The sequence below is a fragment of the Dermochelys coriacea genome, chromosome 23 (genome assembly GCF_009764565.3).
Source record: "Dermochelys coriacea isolate rDerCor1 chromosome 23, rDerCor1.pri.v4, whole genome shotgun sequence".
NCBI lineage: Eukaryota > Metazoa > Chordata > Testudines > Dermochelyidae > Dermochelys > Dermochelys coriacea.
Window position 1 is genome coordinate 3,085,486 of NC_050090.1, and position 12,733 is coordinate 3,098,218.

The 12,733-nt window shown below is 44.4% G+C and overlaps 1 protein-coding gene across 5 annotated transcripts in view; it reads left to right on the forward strand.

Moving 5' to 3' along the window:
- The window catches only part of PAK4 (p21 (RAC1) activated kinase 4), a 98,261-nt gene that overhangs the window by 39,716 nt on the left and 45,812 nt on the right, over positions 1–12,733 (forward strand). The window contains exon 1 of one of the 5 annotated variants that reach the window (XM_038381990.2): positions 3,843–4,100. The exons of 2 other annotated variants lie outside the window; for them this stretch is intronic. Coding sequence is in view for 2 of the 3 variants with exons in the window: in XM_043501421.1 (XP_043357356.1) it covers positions 10,235–10,259 (25 nt within the window). In the remaining variant the exon portion in view is untranslated. Of the gene's footprint in view, positions 1–3,842; positions 4,101–10,185; positions 10,260–12,733 lie in introns of those variants that run through there. 2 more of the 5 variants (XM_043501421.1, XM_043501423.1) reach the window with 2 other exon arrangements.

Sequence of the window (12,733 nt, forward strand, 5' to 3'; positions counted from 1 at the left end):
CCATTGGTGATCTTCCTAAAAACACCATCCTGGCCACTATGGATGTAGAAGCCCTCTACACCAACACTCCACACAGAGATGGACTACAAGCCGTCAAGAACAGTATCCCCGATAATGTCACGGCAAACCTGGTGGCTGAACTTTGCGACTTTGTCCTCACCCATAACTATTTCAAATTTGGGGACAATGTATACCTTCAAATCAGTGGCACATGTACCCGCATGGCCCCACAGTATGCCAACATTTTTATGGCTGTCTTAGAACAACGCTTCCTCAGCTCTTGTCCCCTAATGCCCCTACTCTACTTGCGCTACATTGATGACATCTTCATCATCTGGACCCACAGAAAAGAAGCCCTTGAGGAATTCCACCATGACTTCAACTATTTCCATCCCACCATCAATCTCAGCCTGGACCAGTCCACACAAGAGATCCACTTCCTGGACACTATGGTGCTAATAAGCGATGGTCACATAAACACCACCCTATATCGGAAACCTACTGACCACTATTCCTACCTACGTGCCTCTAGCTTTCATCCAGATCACACCACACGATCCATTGTCTACAGCCAAGCTCTACGATACAACCTCATTTGCTCCAACCCCTCAGACAGAGACAAACACCTACAAGATCTCTATCAAGCATTCTTACAACTACAATACCCACCTGCTGAAGTGAAGAAACAGATTGACAGAGCCAGAAGAGTACCCAGAAGTCACCTACTACAGGAAAGGCCCAACAAAGAAAATAACAGAACGTCACTAGCCATCACCTTCAACCCCCAACTAAAACCTCTCCAACGCATCATCAAGGATCTACAACCTATCCTGAAGGACGACCCATCACTCTCGCAGATCTTGGGAGACAGGCCAGTCCTTGCTTACAGACAGCCCCCCAACCTGAAGCAAATACTCACCAGCAGCCACACAACAGAACCACTAACCCAGGAACCTATCCTTGCAACAAAGCCCGTTGCCAACTCTGTCCACATATCTATCTATTCAGAGGACACCATCATAGGGCCTAATCACATCAGCCACACTATCGAAGGCTTGTTCACCTGCGCATCTACCAATGTGATATATGCCATCATGTGCCAGCAATGCCCCTCTGCCATGTACATTGGTCAAACTGGACAGTCTCTATGTAAAAGAATAAATGGGGACAAATCAGACGTCAAGAATTATAACATTCAAAAACCAGTCAGAGAACACTTCAATCTCTCTGGTCACTCGATTACAGACCTGAGAATGGCTCTCCTTCAACAAAAAAACTTCAAAAACAGACTCCAACGAGAGACTGCTGAATTGGAATTAATTTGCAAACTGGATACAATTAACTTTAGTTTTTACTTTTAAATGTAATGACCCATCCACTCCCCAGTCTCTATTCAAGCCTATTTCCCCATGTTGTTTCTCCCCCCCCACACCACCCCCCACTGTTCCTCAGAGTTCTTCTTGTTAACTGCTGGAAATGGCCCACCTTGATTATCACCACAAAAGGTTTTCCTCCTTCTCCTCCCCCCCCCCCTTCCTGCTGGTAATAGCTCATCTTAAGTGATCACTCTCCTTACAGTGTGTATGTTAAAACCCATTGTTTCATGTTCTCTGTGTGTGTATATAAATCTCCCCACTGTATTTTCCACCGAATGCATCCGATGAAGTGAGCTGTAGCTCACGAAAGCTTATGCTCAAATAAATTTGTTAGTCTCTAAGGTGCCACAAGTACTCCTTTTCTTTTCTTTTCTTTTTTTACCCCACTAGTGACAGCTGTTGGGCGAGCAGCTGCTTGTGGTGCTGGTGGGGGGGAACCTGCCAGCTTTTCCTGGAGGAATTTTCCTCTTTTGTGTTTTCAAGCTGGCCCTACATTGGGTTGCCCTATCCTCTTCCCTCCCTCCTTCCTTGTCTTTTGATCCTGATCCACTGACTGGAGCACTTGACTGGCTGCTTTGTTTCAAAAGTTGCTGTTTCATTGGCTGCAGGCTCAAATCTTCTTGTGTTCTTGCTCCAGTTCTTGCTGGCTTTGCTTTTTAACCCTTGCCCTTCCAAATCCAGCAGACAGGGGGATGTGGGAGTCCAGCTGACCTTTTTATTTTATTAAGCTATCACTCTTCCTGATTTCTACCAGGTCTGGATATGCTTTCAGTCCCAGATAGGTGTTTTTGTTTTTTTTTAAAAAAACCTATTAAATTGCTACCTGTCATTGCAAGTAAAATGACCGTAATTAATGCCTGAAACATGTAGGAAGGTTGTCAAGGCCTGAGATAAAACGTGACTTGTTTTGTTTTCTGTTAACCTGAAGGGAGAATTTTGCCAATTTTGAGAGGTGGCTGGCAACTTGGCATTCAGTTACGTGGGTTGCTGTTGGTATTGGAAGCCGCTCTGCCTTTGCACTCTGGTTCCTTGTGTGAAGGAGTTAATGCTACTCTAGTTCTCTGATTTTTTGCTTTAGGTTCAGTTTCTGTTGCTGGCAGCCTAGTGAAGTGTAACTGCAAGATGATGAAGGGAAGGAAAGTCCGGTTTCGTTGTGTCCATTGCAGGGAACAGACTCCCTGGGCTGAGAAATAGGCACTCTTATTTGTGTTGCTATGGGGAGCTGCCCATTCCTCTCCCCTGATAAGAGGGGGTGGGACTGCAGAATAAGAGTGGAAAGTGAGAACCTGTGGGAGGTGAGGGACTGGAGGAAATACCGTGTTAATAAAACCCCATTCCACATCTGTGCTCACAGATCATATCATCAGGTTTCAGAGTAGCAGCCGTGTTAGTCTGTATTCGCAAAAAGAAAAGGAGTACTTGTGGCACCTTAGAGACTAACAAATTTATTAGAGCATAAACTTTCGTGAGCTACAGCTCACTTCATCGGATGCATTTCCGATGAAGATCATACCATGCAATTGTGTGACTGGGTGAGGTGGGTTAAATATAATACTTGTGGCTTGTTTTAATAAAATCTTGTTGGGTAGGAAAGCTAGAGGTAACTGGGGAGCTCTACCATTAGAAGGATTTGGGGTGGGGGTGAGGTGGAGGATCAGGTCACATCTAAGTCTTCTCACTTTTTTTGTTTGTTTGAGAGCAGTGGCCACAGACCTCAGGGGTCCATGGATGCTGTCGAAGGGGTCTGCAAAAGACTTAGACTAGAAACTGACCAAACAGAATGAACGAACACGAACACACGATTTCCAAAGGGTTCGCACCTCCCTTTGCAATTGTCTTAGGGGTTTGCTCCTACAGGCTTTGTGCAGCACTTCGTCTTGAGGGAAATCTGAATATTGTTGCTCTGTTAGCAGCAGGCAGGGCTGCCACTTGGTGTGAGTGTCTTTGGGTTGAAAAGATGGCTTGAGGGACTGGTCTTGACCACTGTTCCCGCTAAGCTGTGTGCGTGTGCCCATGCACCCAGACCCTAAACCCCACACACACGGTGAAACACCGCACGCACAGAAATTTGCACAGAAACCCAAAAATTTGCACAGAAGAAATTTTTTGCACACATGGTCCCTCAAAAATTAGAGGGAACATTGGTCTTGGCTGACTCATTATACCAGCTACTGTCGTGATGGGTGCGCTATTAAATCCCGAAAGTTGGTCTAATAAAAGATATTACCTCATCCACCTCCTCTCTCATAAATCAGAACACTCACAACCCCTGAGGTCTAGCAGAGAAACACAATCCCAGCTGCTCCTTCCCTGTCCTCTACTCCCAATGCAGCAGCTTGCTTGCCAAGAAGTAGGTGGTGCTATGCCTCCTCCCCCCCCACCCGCCCCATACACACTCCCTTATCCCCAGTGCAGACCAATTGCCAATGATATGGGGGGAGGTGCCTCACAGTTAGCAACGTCAGAAATCTGGGTCTTGCTGAAACTGACGCCATGCATGCAAGCAAGCTGAGGTCAGGAGCAGCTGAGTTAGTGACTAAACCACCAGCCTCCTTCTCTATCAAGGAACAGAGCAAAGAAGGAAATCTAATCTCTTCTGGAGGGGGGGAGGGAATTGGTTATTTTTATCAATCTTTTTTTTTTTCCCCCTGGCATTATTTTTTCCTGTGCTCTGAGTTAGGGCTCTTCTTGCGCCCCCAGCTCCTTAGCAGAAGGATGGTGAAGGTGAGTGGTTTGCTGCCTGGTTGCTTTATGCTGAGTTCAACACAGGGCGTTTTTCCGAAGGGAGAGTTGACTCTGAACTGTCTCCTGCCTGATTGGAGCTGGGGGCGGCCGTGTTTCAAAAGCTTGGAAGAACAAGGAGAGTCTCCCCGCCTTGAAGACAGGAGAAATGGACACCTGTTAGCAAGCTGGCTTTTGGGAGGTGGGTGGGGGACTTTCCAAAGGGAATATGGCACTTGTATCTGTCCCTTTTTTCTGCAGAATATATTTCCTGTCTGGGATGTGGGTGCGGGTTCCATTTTCTTCCAAGCTAAAGTAAAAAAAAAAAAACAAAACAAAAACCACCTCCGCCTTACTTTCGTGACAATCTGAGCTGCCCAGGTGTTTGGTTTTTTGGGGTGTTGTTTTTTTTTTTTTTTTTTTTTTTTTTTTTGTTATCCCTGATAAAATTGGGGATGGTTGGGGAAAGTTTTCTCTTCCGTGTCCCCTCCTCAACAGCAAAGGTAAAACGAGCTGACTGTCTGATACAGTGCAAGTGTTTGAACTTTAAAAATTAACCCTCCAGTATGCACACTACATTCAGTTTCAGCTGCAGCCTGCTTATAGGTTGATTGTATAGGAAGGCTTGTTAGTGTGTCTGAGTCAATGATGGGAAAAATTTAGTGACTGTTCTTGGGATCAGATTTTTTTTTTTTAATGTGGATGTCACAAAACATCAGCCTGTGGAATCTAGTTGATGATGATCTTTGGGATCAACAAAGGAGAGGAGATTTGGGAGTGGTATGTTTTGGGAGCATTGGGTGAAATTTGTGAAAAGGGGACTTTGAAATCCTTGGATGAAAGACTGCAGATGACCAAAGTGTGGTTACGTTTGTTTTGAGACCCTTCATTTTTGTCATTACTCTCCAGAAAAAATATTTTTTTTGTCTGCAGCATAATAGAGTTTGAATGCCATTGAACTTAAGTAGACTGATATTTGGAGTGAAAATTCCAGGAGCAAACTCAAGACAACTGGGTAGATCTTTTTCATGCCAAACTCCTTCTGTGGTTATTAAATATTCTTATGCAGCCTCTTCATATAAGGTTGATATGTTGTGGTTTGCCCTGAATTACCTTGCTGTTCTGTGAAGAAATAACTTTCCCTTCTGAACACAGTTTTAAAATGAAATTTTGCTGACACTCAGATCAGGGAAAGGGGGGTGGCCTGTTTGAAGTGTCATCCCAGTTTTACTCTGCGGACAGTTGTTTTACAGAAGGCCATGTCTCAGAACTGATTAGCTCAGTGGTTCTCAAACTTTTGTTCTGGTGACCCCTTTCACACAGCAAGCCTCTGAGTTCGACCCTCCCCCCCTTATAAATTAAAAACAATGTTTTTATATATTTTAACACCATTATAAATGCTGGATGCAAAGTGGGGTTTGGGGTGTTGGCTGACAGCTTGCGACCCCCCATGTAATAACCTCATGACTCCCAGTTTGAGAACCCCTGGATTAGCTGCTTAAGGACTGTAGAATGGGTCCTGAATCTTCAAAGTAACTCTCAATGTAGAGACAACCTTGCAAGGACTTGGGTGCCAGGGCTTTTGGAGAGCTGAGTTGATGGGTGTTTAAGGTTTAGTTAAATTTTTGCTAATGCATAGCTTTTATAGCACTTTCATCAGCAGATTTCAAAGTGCTTTGCAAAGAAGGCCGATACCATTATCCCAATCTTACATATGGGGAAACTGAGGCACTGAGGGGTGAAGTGACTTGCCTAACATCACCCAGCAGGCCAGTAGAAGTACTGGGAACAGAACTCCGGTCCCCAGAGTGACAGTCAAATGCTAACAAGGCCGCATTGTGTATGTTTTCCTCTTCAGCTTTTGGTAGAAGGGGGGTGGAGAGGTGGTATGTGCCTCTGATATAACTTAATTTTTTATTTTGACATGATTTCAGTGAACCTTCTTTGTCCTTGCTATTTGGTCTTATCACTGCAAGTGTAACACGCATTGATTTTCTGTACACTAGAGAAACTTACAAAGGGTTTCCTACCGGTTTAGCTGAGAGCCATAGTGTGGACAAGGTTCTGGAGGTCAGACCTGTCTTTTTGGTGTGTTTTTTGAATAACATTTAATTAGACAAACTTCTCCACAGGTTTAACTACAGCTGGCTCTGGCCACTGGAGTTTGTCTTCTCTGAGGCACCTTGTGTCTATCGCTGGTTCCGCTGACCTGATATTATGCCTGGTAGGATTTCTTGGTAAGCTCAGTGGGGCAGAGATTGTTGGTCTTTTTTTGTTCTGTGTTTGTATGATGCCTACCGCAATGGGGCTCTGGTCCATGATTATCTCTTAGATGTTACCACAATACAAATAACTCCTTTTCACAGCCATGAGAAGCAGCAGTGGTATAGTCACAGGTAAACTGAGTTTACCTACTTCTCATTTGGGGAACACGAGGTTTAGTTTAGGTTAGCTTACCCGAGGTTGGGTTTTTTTGTTTTTTTTAACTACTACACCATTGAGCTCCAATTTTTTTTCAGAAAACAGAATGGGTTTAAAAAAAAAGGTAAGCATGCAAATTGCATAAAGCTGTTTTTTTGTTTGGGTTTTTTTTTTTTTTTTGTAAAGGGTCAGGGGAACGAGAACTTACTCTGACCAGTGTACCTAAATCAGGATAATGCAGATCTGTTTTTGGAATCATTTTTTGAGCTTCATGTTGATCTATTTATAATTTGTCCGTACTTATAGCAGAAAACGTACCTACCAATGTATAAAACCCCAAAGCAGCCTGTTTCCAGGTTATATCTGATCCTGAAGAACCAAGTTTTTTGTCAATCCACAGTTTTTCTTGCAATCAAACTCGCTCTCCCTCTTGATTTTATTATTTTTTTGGTGAAGGTGGTGGTAAACTCTTCGCCAGGGGCAAAACTCTTAACTCTTGAGTGTATGCTGGCAGGAAGGAGTGCTCTGGCTGGTGTGTTGTTTATCTAGGGCTGCTAAGTGTTGGTTAATGGCTGACTAATTAAACAAGGCAGAGAGATAAAGGGAATGTGACCTGGGTTAGGACAGCAGGCTGCGGAATGTAGCTCTAACTGGAGCACAGTTTGGTATCTAGCAGTGAGCGGAGAACAGCAAGGGGAAAGCTGGCTTTTTGGCAGGGTAGGGGAAGGTTTAGACTAGTTGGGCAAAATGATCATGAAAGTATATGCCTCTGAGGTATAAATCTACTTGATGGTGGAAAAGCTGACCTTTTCCCTTGCCTCTTCCAAAAATCACCCTGGATTCATAGATTCCAAGGCCAGAAGGGAGCATTGTGGCTATCGCATTTGCCCCAAATAACTCCTAAAACATAATGTTTTAGAGAAAACATGAGGTAGAAGTTTGCAAAGTGAGCGCTTATTCCAAGGTTGAATAATTGGATGGCAGTACCTTATCTTGTGGCTCTTAAGAGAGATGCTGATGAAAAGCCCTGTGTAAGAGCATGGTGGTGGTGTTAATATACTAATATCTCGTGTGTATATGTAAAATACATCTCTATAAACTCCCATTTACTTCATTGGAAGCAGGCTTAAGCCAAACACCAGTGCTTTCGAAAATGCTGGCCCAAAAGTGTAGTGAATTCCTGCTTTTTCCTCAATAAGGCTCAGATTCTGCTTGCGCTGAGCCTCTTTGTCTCCTGTAGAAATCCCTATGACCCAAGTTTTCAGTCCTGGTAGCTGTGCCATTTGTCTAGGAAGGTTTCTGCTTGTAAAGAGAAACTTGACCAAAGTTCGTAGCAAGAAACTCTCTTGGGGAAGTGAAAGGAGGGTGTGAGGTGATTCCACTTCATTCAGTGCCTAGTTATCGTCTGAAACTTGTGATACTGACAGGTTTCAGAGTAGCAGCTGTGTTAGTCTGTATTCACAAAAAGAAAAGCAGTACTTGTGGCACTTTAGAGACTAACAAATTTATTCATAGATTCATAGATACTAAGGTCAGAAGGGACCACTCTGATCATCTAGTCCGACCTCCTGCACAGCGCAGGCCACAGAATGTCACCCACCCACTCCTATGAAAAACCTCACCCATGTCTGAGCTATTGAAGTCCTCAAATCATGGTTCAAAACTTCAAGGAGCAGAGAAGCCTCCCTCCAGTCAACCATGCCCCATGCTACAGAGGAAGGCAAAAAAAAACCTCCAGGGCCTCTCCAATCTGCCCTGGAGGAAAACTCCCTCCCGACCCCAAACATGGCAATCAGCCAAACCCTGAGCACATGGGCAAGATTCACCAGCCAGATACCCAGGAAAGAGTTTTCTATAGTAAATCAGATCCCATCCATCTAATATCCCATCTCAGGGGATTTGGCCTATTTACTTGCTATTTAGCTTATTAGAGCATAAGCTTTCGTGAGCTACAGCTCACTTCATCGGATGCACAAATACTGCTTTTCTTTTTGTGATACTGAGTCATTAGATGGAAGTGGTGTGAAACTGTTGGTGTTACAAAAGCTGGCCACATAAAACCACTGTGACTAATAGGGAGGCATAGTTGTGGGTATTGAAGCTTTCACTAGTCATTAGCACAGGTGACTATAGTCGGCAGTGGGCCTTTAGCCCAGATTTCCCTGAGCCAGTAAACCAGGTCGGTGACTAGTGTCTGTGGATGCTGGGTCTCTGTAAAGAGAATGACTTGAGCATGAGGGCTGGGAGCTCAGTTAAATTTGGGGCTCTTCAATAGGACAGAAAAACATCGTGAAAATCAAGGATTGGATGCACTGAGGTGTCTCCCATTGCTGTTTTTATTAATCCTTATGTCTATTATGGTAGAGCCTAGGGTGAGCCAAGATTGGGGCCCTCTAGTGCTTGGTGCTATACACAGAATAATAGACTGTCCTTGTCCCAAAGAGTTTAAAGTCAATGAAGGGGCAGTGTATGCTACTCCTTGCAAAGAAACTGGATGGAGGTAGAGGCATCCGTGTGGGGAAAGATGTTCCCGTTACTCCACAAATACCAGCTCGGCTTGCCCTGTGCTCCATGAATACCAGATGGCTTTGAGATTCATTAAAGGATGTGGGGGGTGGTTATGAAAGTTCTTGCTGGTTAGGAAGGAGGGTCTGTCCAGGTGCCTGAAATACACAAGCAGCCACTGATGCCTTCCCTCTTCAAGGGAGGGATCAGGTGAGGAACCGCTACATGTTTGGGTGAATAAAAGTGTCAGTCACACCCCGTGAGTCCAGAACTCTGTCCCAAAGGATCAATTTGACAGCTTGTTCCGTGCGCTGGATGTGAAAAGGAGGCTGTTCTCCTTTTGTGGTCACTAAAGGTCCGATGGCATTTTTGGCAAGAGCAGGGAACACACTCTTGATAGCCCAGGGCTTAGTTTAGGAGATCTGTGTATTGTTCCTGGCTTCTCCCCTGATTCCCTGTATGACCTGGGCAAGTCACTTAATAGCTCTGTTCCTCTGTTTCCCTAGATGCAAAGAGAGGGATAATATTCGTCTCAGCAGCCCTTGGGGTAGGCATTAATGCATTAAGTATATAAAGCTCTTTGAGATCCTCTGACAAGGGTGTTATAAAAGAGCAATCATTTAACTCCTGTGTGAATTCAAATGTATGTAATTCCACTTACTCACAAATCCCTTGCAACTTTATTAAGCTACAGGCTTATTCGCTTCCTCTTCTAAACTATTGTGTAAGCTGCTGTTTGCTGTTCAGCCGCTGCCACGTTCCACCCAAGAGATGGCTGCATTTCAGTGATGAGGGGGAAATGGATTGTATCTGTATGGGGTTTACAGAGTTGAGATGCAATAGAACACCTCTGTTTTTGTATAGTGGATTTTTTTGGTCTTGGTACCTTACCTTTTTGTTATGGGACTGGAAAAGTTTCCAGTGAAACTAGCAGAAGCAGGTCCCAGTGGGAACTCGGTAAGGCTAAGTGCTGGAATTCAAGAATAGTGTGGGCGGGATCTGACTCCTGGCCTGGGAGGAGTAAGTGGGCAGGCCAGCTGGTTGATGCTGGAATGCAATTCAGTCTTGGAAGGCGGGAGGAAGCTTCAAACCAACCAACTGGCTTCTGTGGAATGAGACACTGAGGAGGAGGGGCCCAGAAATAAGGAATGTATGTGTTTGAAATTGCTCCTTGTGGCTGTCACACAGCCTCCTGCAATACATGGGTGGAGATGAAGTCCCAGGAAGAATGGGCTTGTAAGTTTCTTTTGAATGCATCTTTGCCTTTTCCCTGTGTAACTGAGTCTTCTGCCAGCAATACCTAAAGCTTTTAGCTAGATTTCAAGGATGGGATTTTCTGTGTAATCTACTTTTACTGCATGTTTCTTCTAATGTAGTTTGGGGCCTTGTAAGTTGCGCAAGTAAATGCTCTGTGATCCTTTCTGGCTGCCTCATATTTCAAAGGAGTTTGCTCCGAGTACACCTCTCTAAGGCCTGGTATCCTAGTGGTTGTATCTATGATGGCCAGACGTATTCTGATTTTTGTTAGTGGAGGTAAACAGGGACTGAGATGTGGGGGAACTCCAAAAAAATGAGAGACTAAGTACAGCCAGGCATACTGCATCTTTGCGATGTGACAGAATTTGTCTGTTTAAATATTTCAGCATGAGTTAGCAGAATAAGAGCCAATCGGACGGGGTGAAGTCAGTGGAGAGGTATCTATAGCACACACTTTGTTGGTAGGTGCTGTAATATGAAGAGGGGTTTTTTTTTTGGGGGGTGCTCTGTCAGCCTCCAGAGACAGATCGGGCTCTGTCCCCCTCCTGTGCTTCGTGCAGAGCTTCTCCATTCTGTGGAAATTATGGATCTGATGGGCCTTTCCAGACCAGCCAATATCTGGATGGGGAAAAGAAGAATGTGGCTGTTTAATGAGGCATCAGTCTCCATTTGTTCTCTCATTTAGCACTTTGAGAAACAAATCGCTTCAAACAAACAAACAAACCCCCAAACAAACAGGGAGTGGCCCAAACCACTTTTGTTTGTTTTAATAGTCTGCACCCATGTTCTTGATCTCTGTGTTAGCTGTTTGTGTTTCTGTTGCATTGGCTGCTTTTATCAACAAACTGTTTTTTTTTTTTTCCCCCCCTGCTGTCAGGCTCCAGATGCTGCATCAGGGTTGGACCCCACTTTGGTGCTGCATAGGGGGAGAAATCTTGCCATCCAAACCGCTGCTGGTGTAATGATGGTCTGTCGGGATTATCTCAATTAGCTGCCCCGCTAACGTAAAACTAGTCCTCATGTGACCACAGTAAACTGAAGGATTATTATAGGATATGAAGTGTTCTACAAACATACAGAGAGAAAAGGGTGGAGGGCACTTTTTTTGATGTTTAAAAACCTTGAATGGCTTAATTTTTGAAGTAGGGGTAGCCATGTTAGGCTGTATCCACAAAAACAATGAGGAGTCCACCTCTGAAGAAGTGGGTTTTTTACCCACGAAAACTTATGCCCAAATAAATTTGTTAGTCTTTAAGGTGCCACCGGACTCCTCATTTTTTAAAAAAAATTAAATCTTCTTTGCTTTCAGATTTTGCCATTTTGTTTTCAGGCTAGAGTTAGACACACTTACATCAATCTGCAGATTTCCAAAGCTGTCACCTGGTCAGGGTGCTGGGAATTTTATCCAGTGATAGGCTTCATTCTTGCACTTTATATCAAGGGGAGCAATGTAAGGGACTATGAAGTCAGGGGCACTGTGGGTCAGCTCAGATCTAGCTGAGAAGCCTCCCCTAATCAGATTAATACATAATGTCTCTAGAATTGTTGGGATCAACAAGCAGCGTAAGGATTGCTGCTATTTCTGTCTTGATGAGGGGTCTGGCTAGCTGTGGGGACTGCTAATGGGTAAAGAACTTTTTGAACTGGTGACCTACAAATCCAGAACAGGTCTGTAGTCACCCAAACAACCTGATTGTTCAATGGCTTATGTGAGCTGGCAGCATTCAGTGTTATTCCTTGTGGACAGGTACCAACATCATTCTTGGCAGGCTCTGCACCGGGGTCATGGGGATGGAAATACTCTGTCACCATTTGTCCTTCCAGGTCTTGGGTGAGGCACTTGGCCAGAGGGGAGGTTTGCCATGCTGCTGCCTGGATTATATGTGTTGTGTGGCTTAGAAGGACTTTCTGTGCAGTGTCTAGTACAATGAGTTCCTAATCTATGCCTAGGTGCTACACTAACACAAATAATAAACAATAATATTAGACTGGGATTTTTCAACTGCAGATTTAGTTGCCTAACTTCCTAGGGGCCTTTGAAAATTCCATCCTTAGGCCTGGTCTATGCTTAAAATTTAGATCCACCTAGCTACCTATAACAACAACAGTGAGAGATTCACACTCCTGAGCGCCATAGTTAAGATGACCTAACCCCCCAGTGTACATACAGCTAGGTCAATGGAAGAATTCTTAGGTCAACCCAGCTACCGCCACTCGGAGAGCTGGATTAATTGTTGCGACTGAAAAACTCCTCCTGTTGTCATAGGAAGAGGCTACACTAGAGCGCCCATAGTGTAGATGTGGCCTCAGTTTCCAGAAGTCTCCATCTCGCATCTTTCATCACCACTAAATTCACTCTAAAAGCTTTAAGGACCTGATCCAGTCCCGGGCCTGACTAGTACTTGAATGGAAGACCACCTGGGGATCCCAGCTGCTGCTGTCAGTGGCCTTTC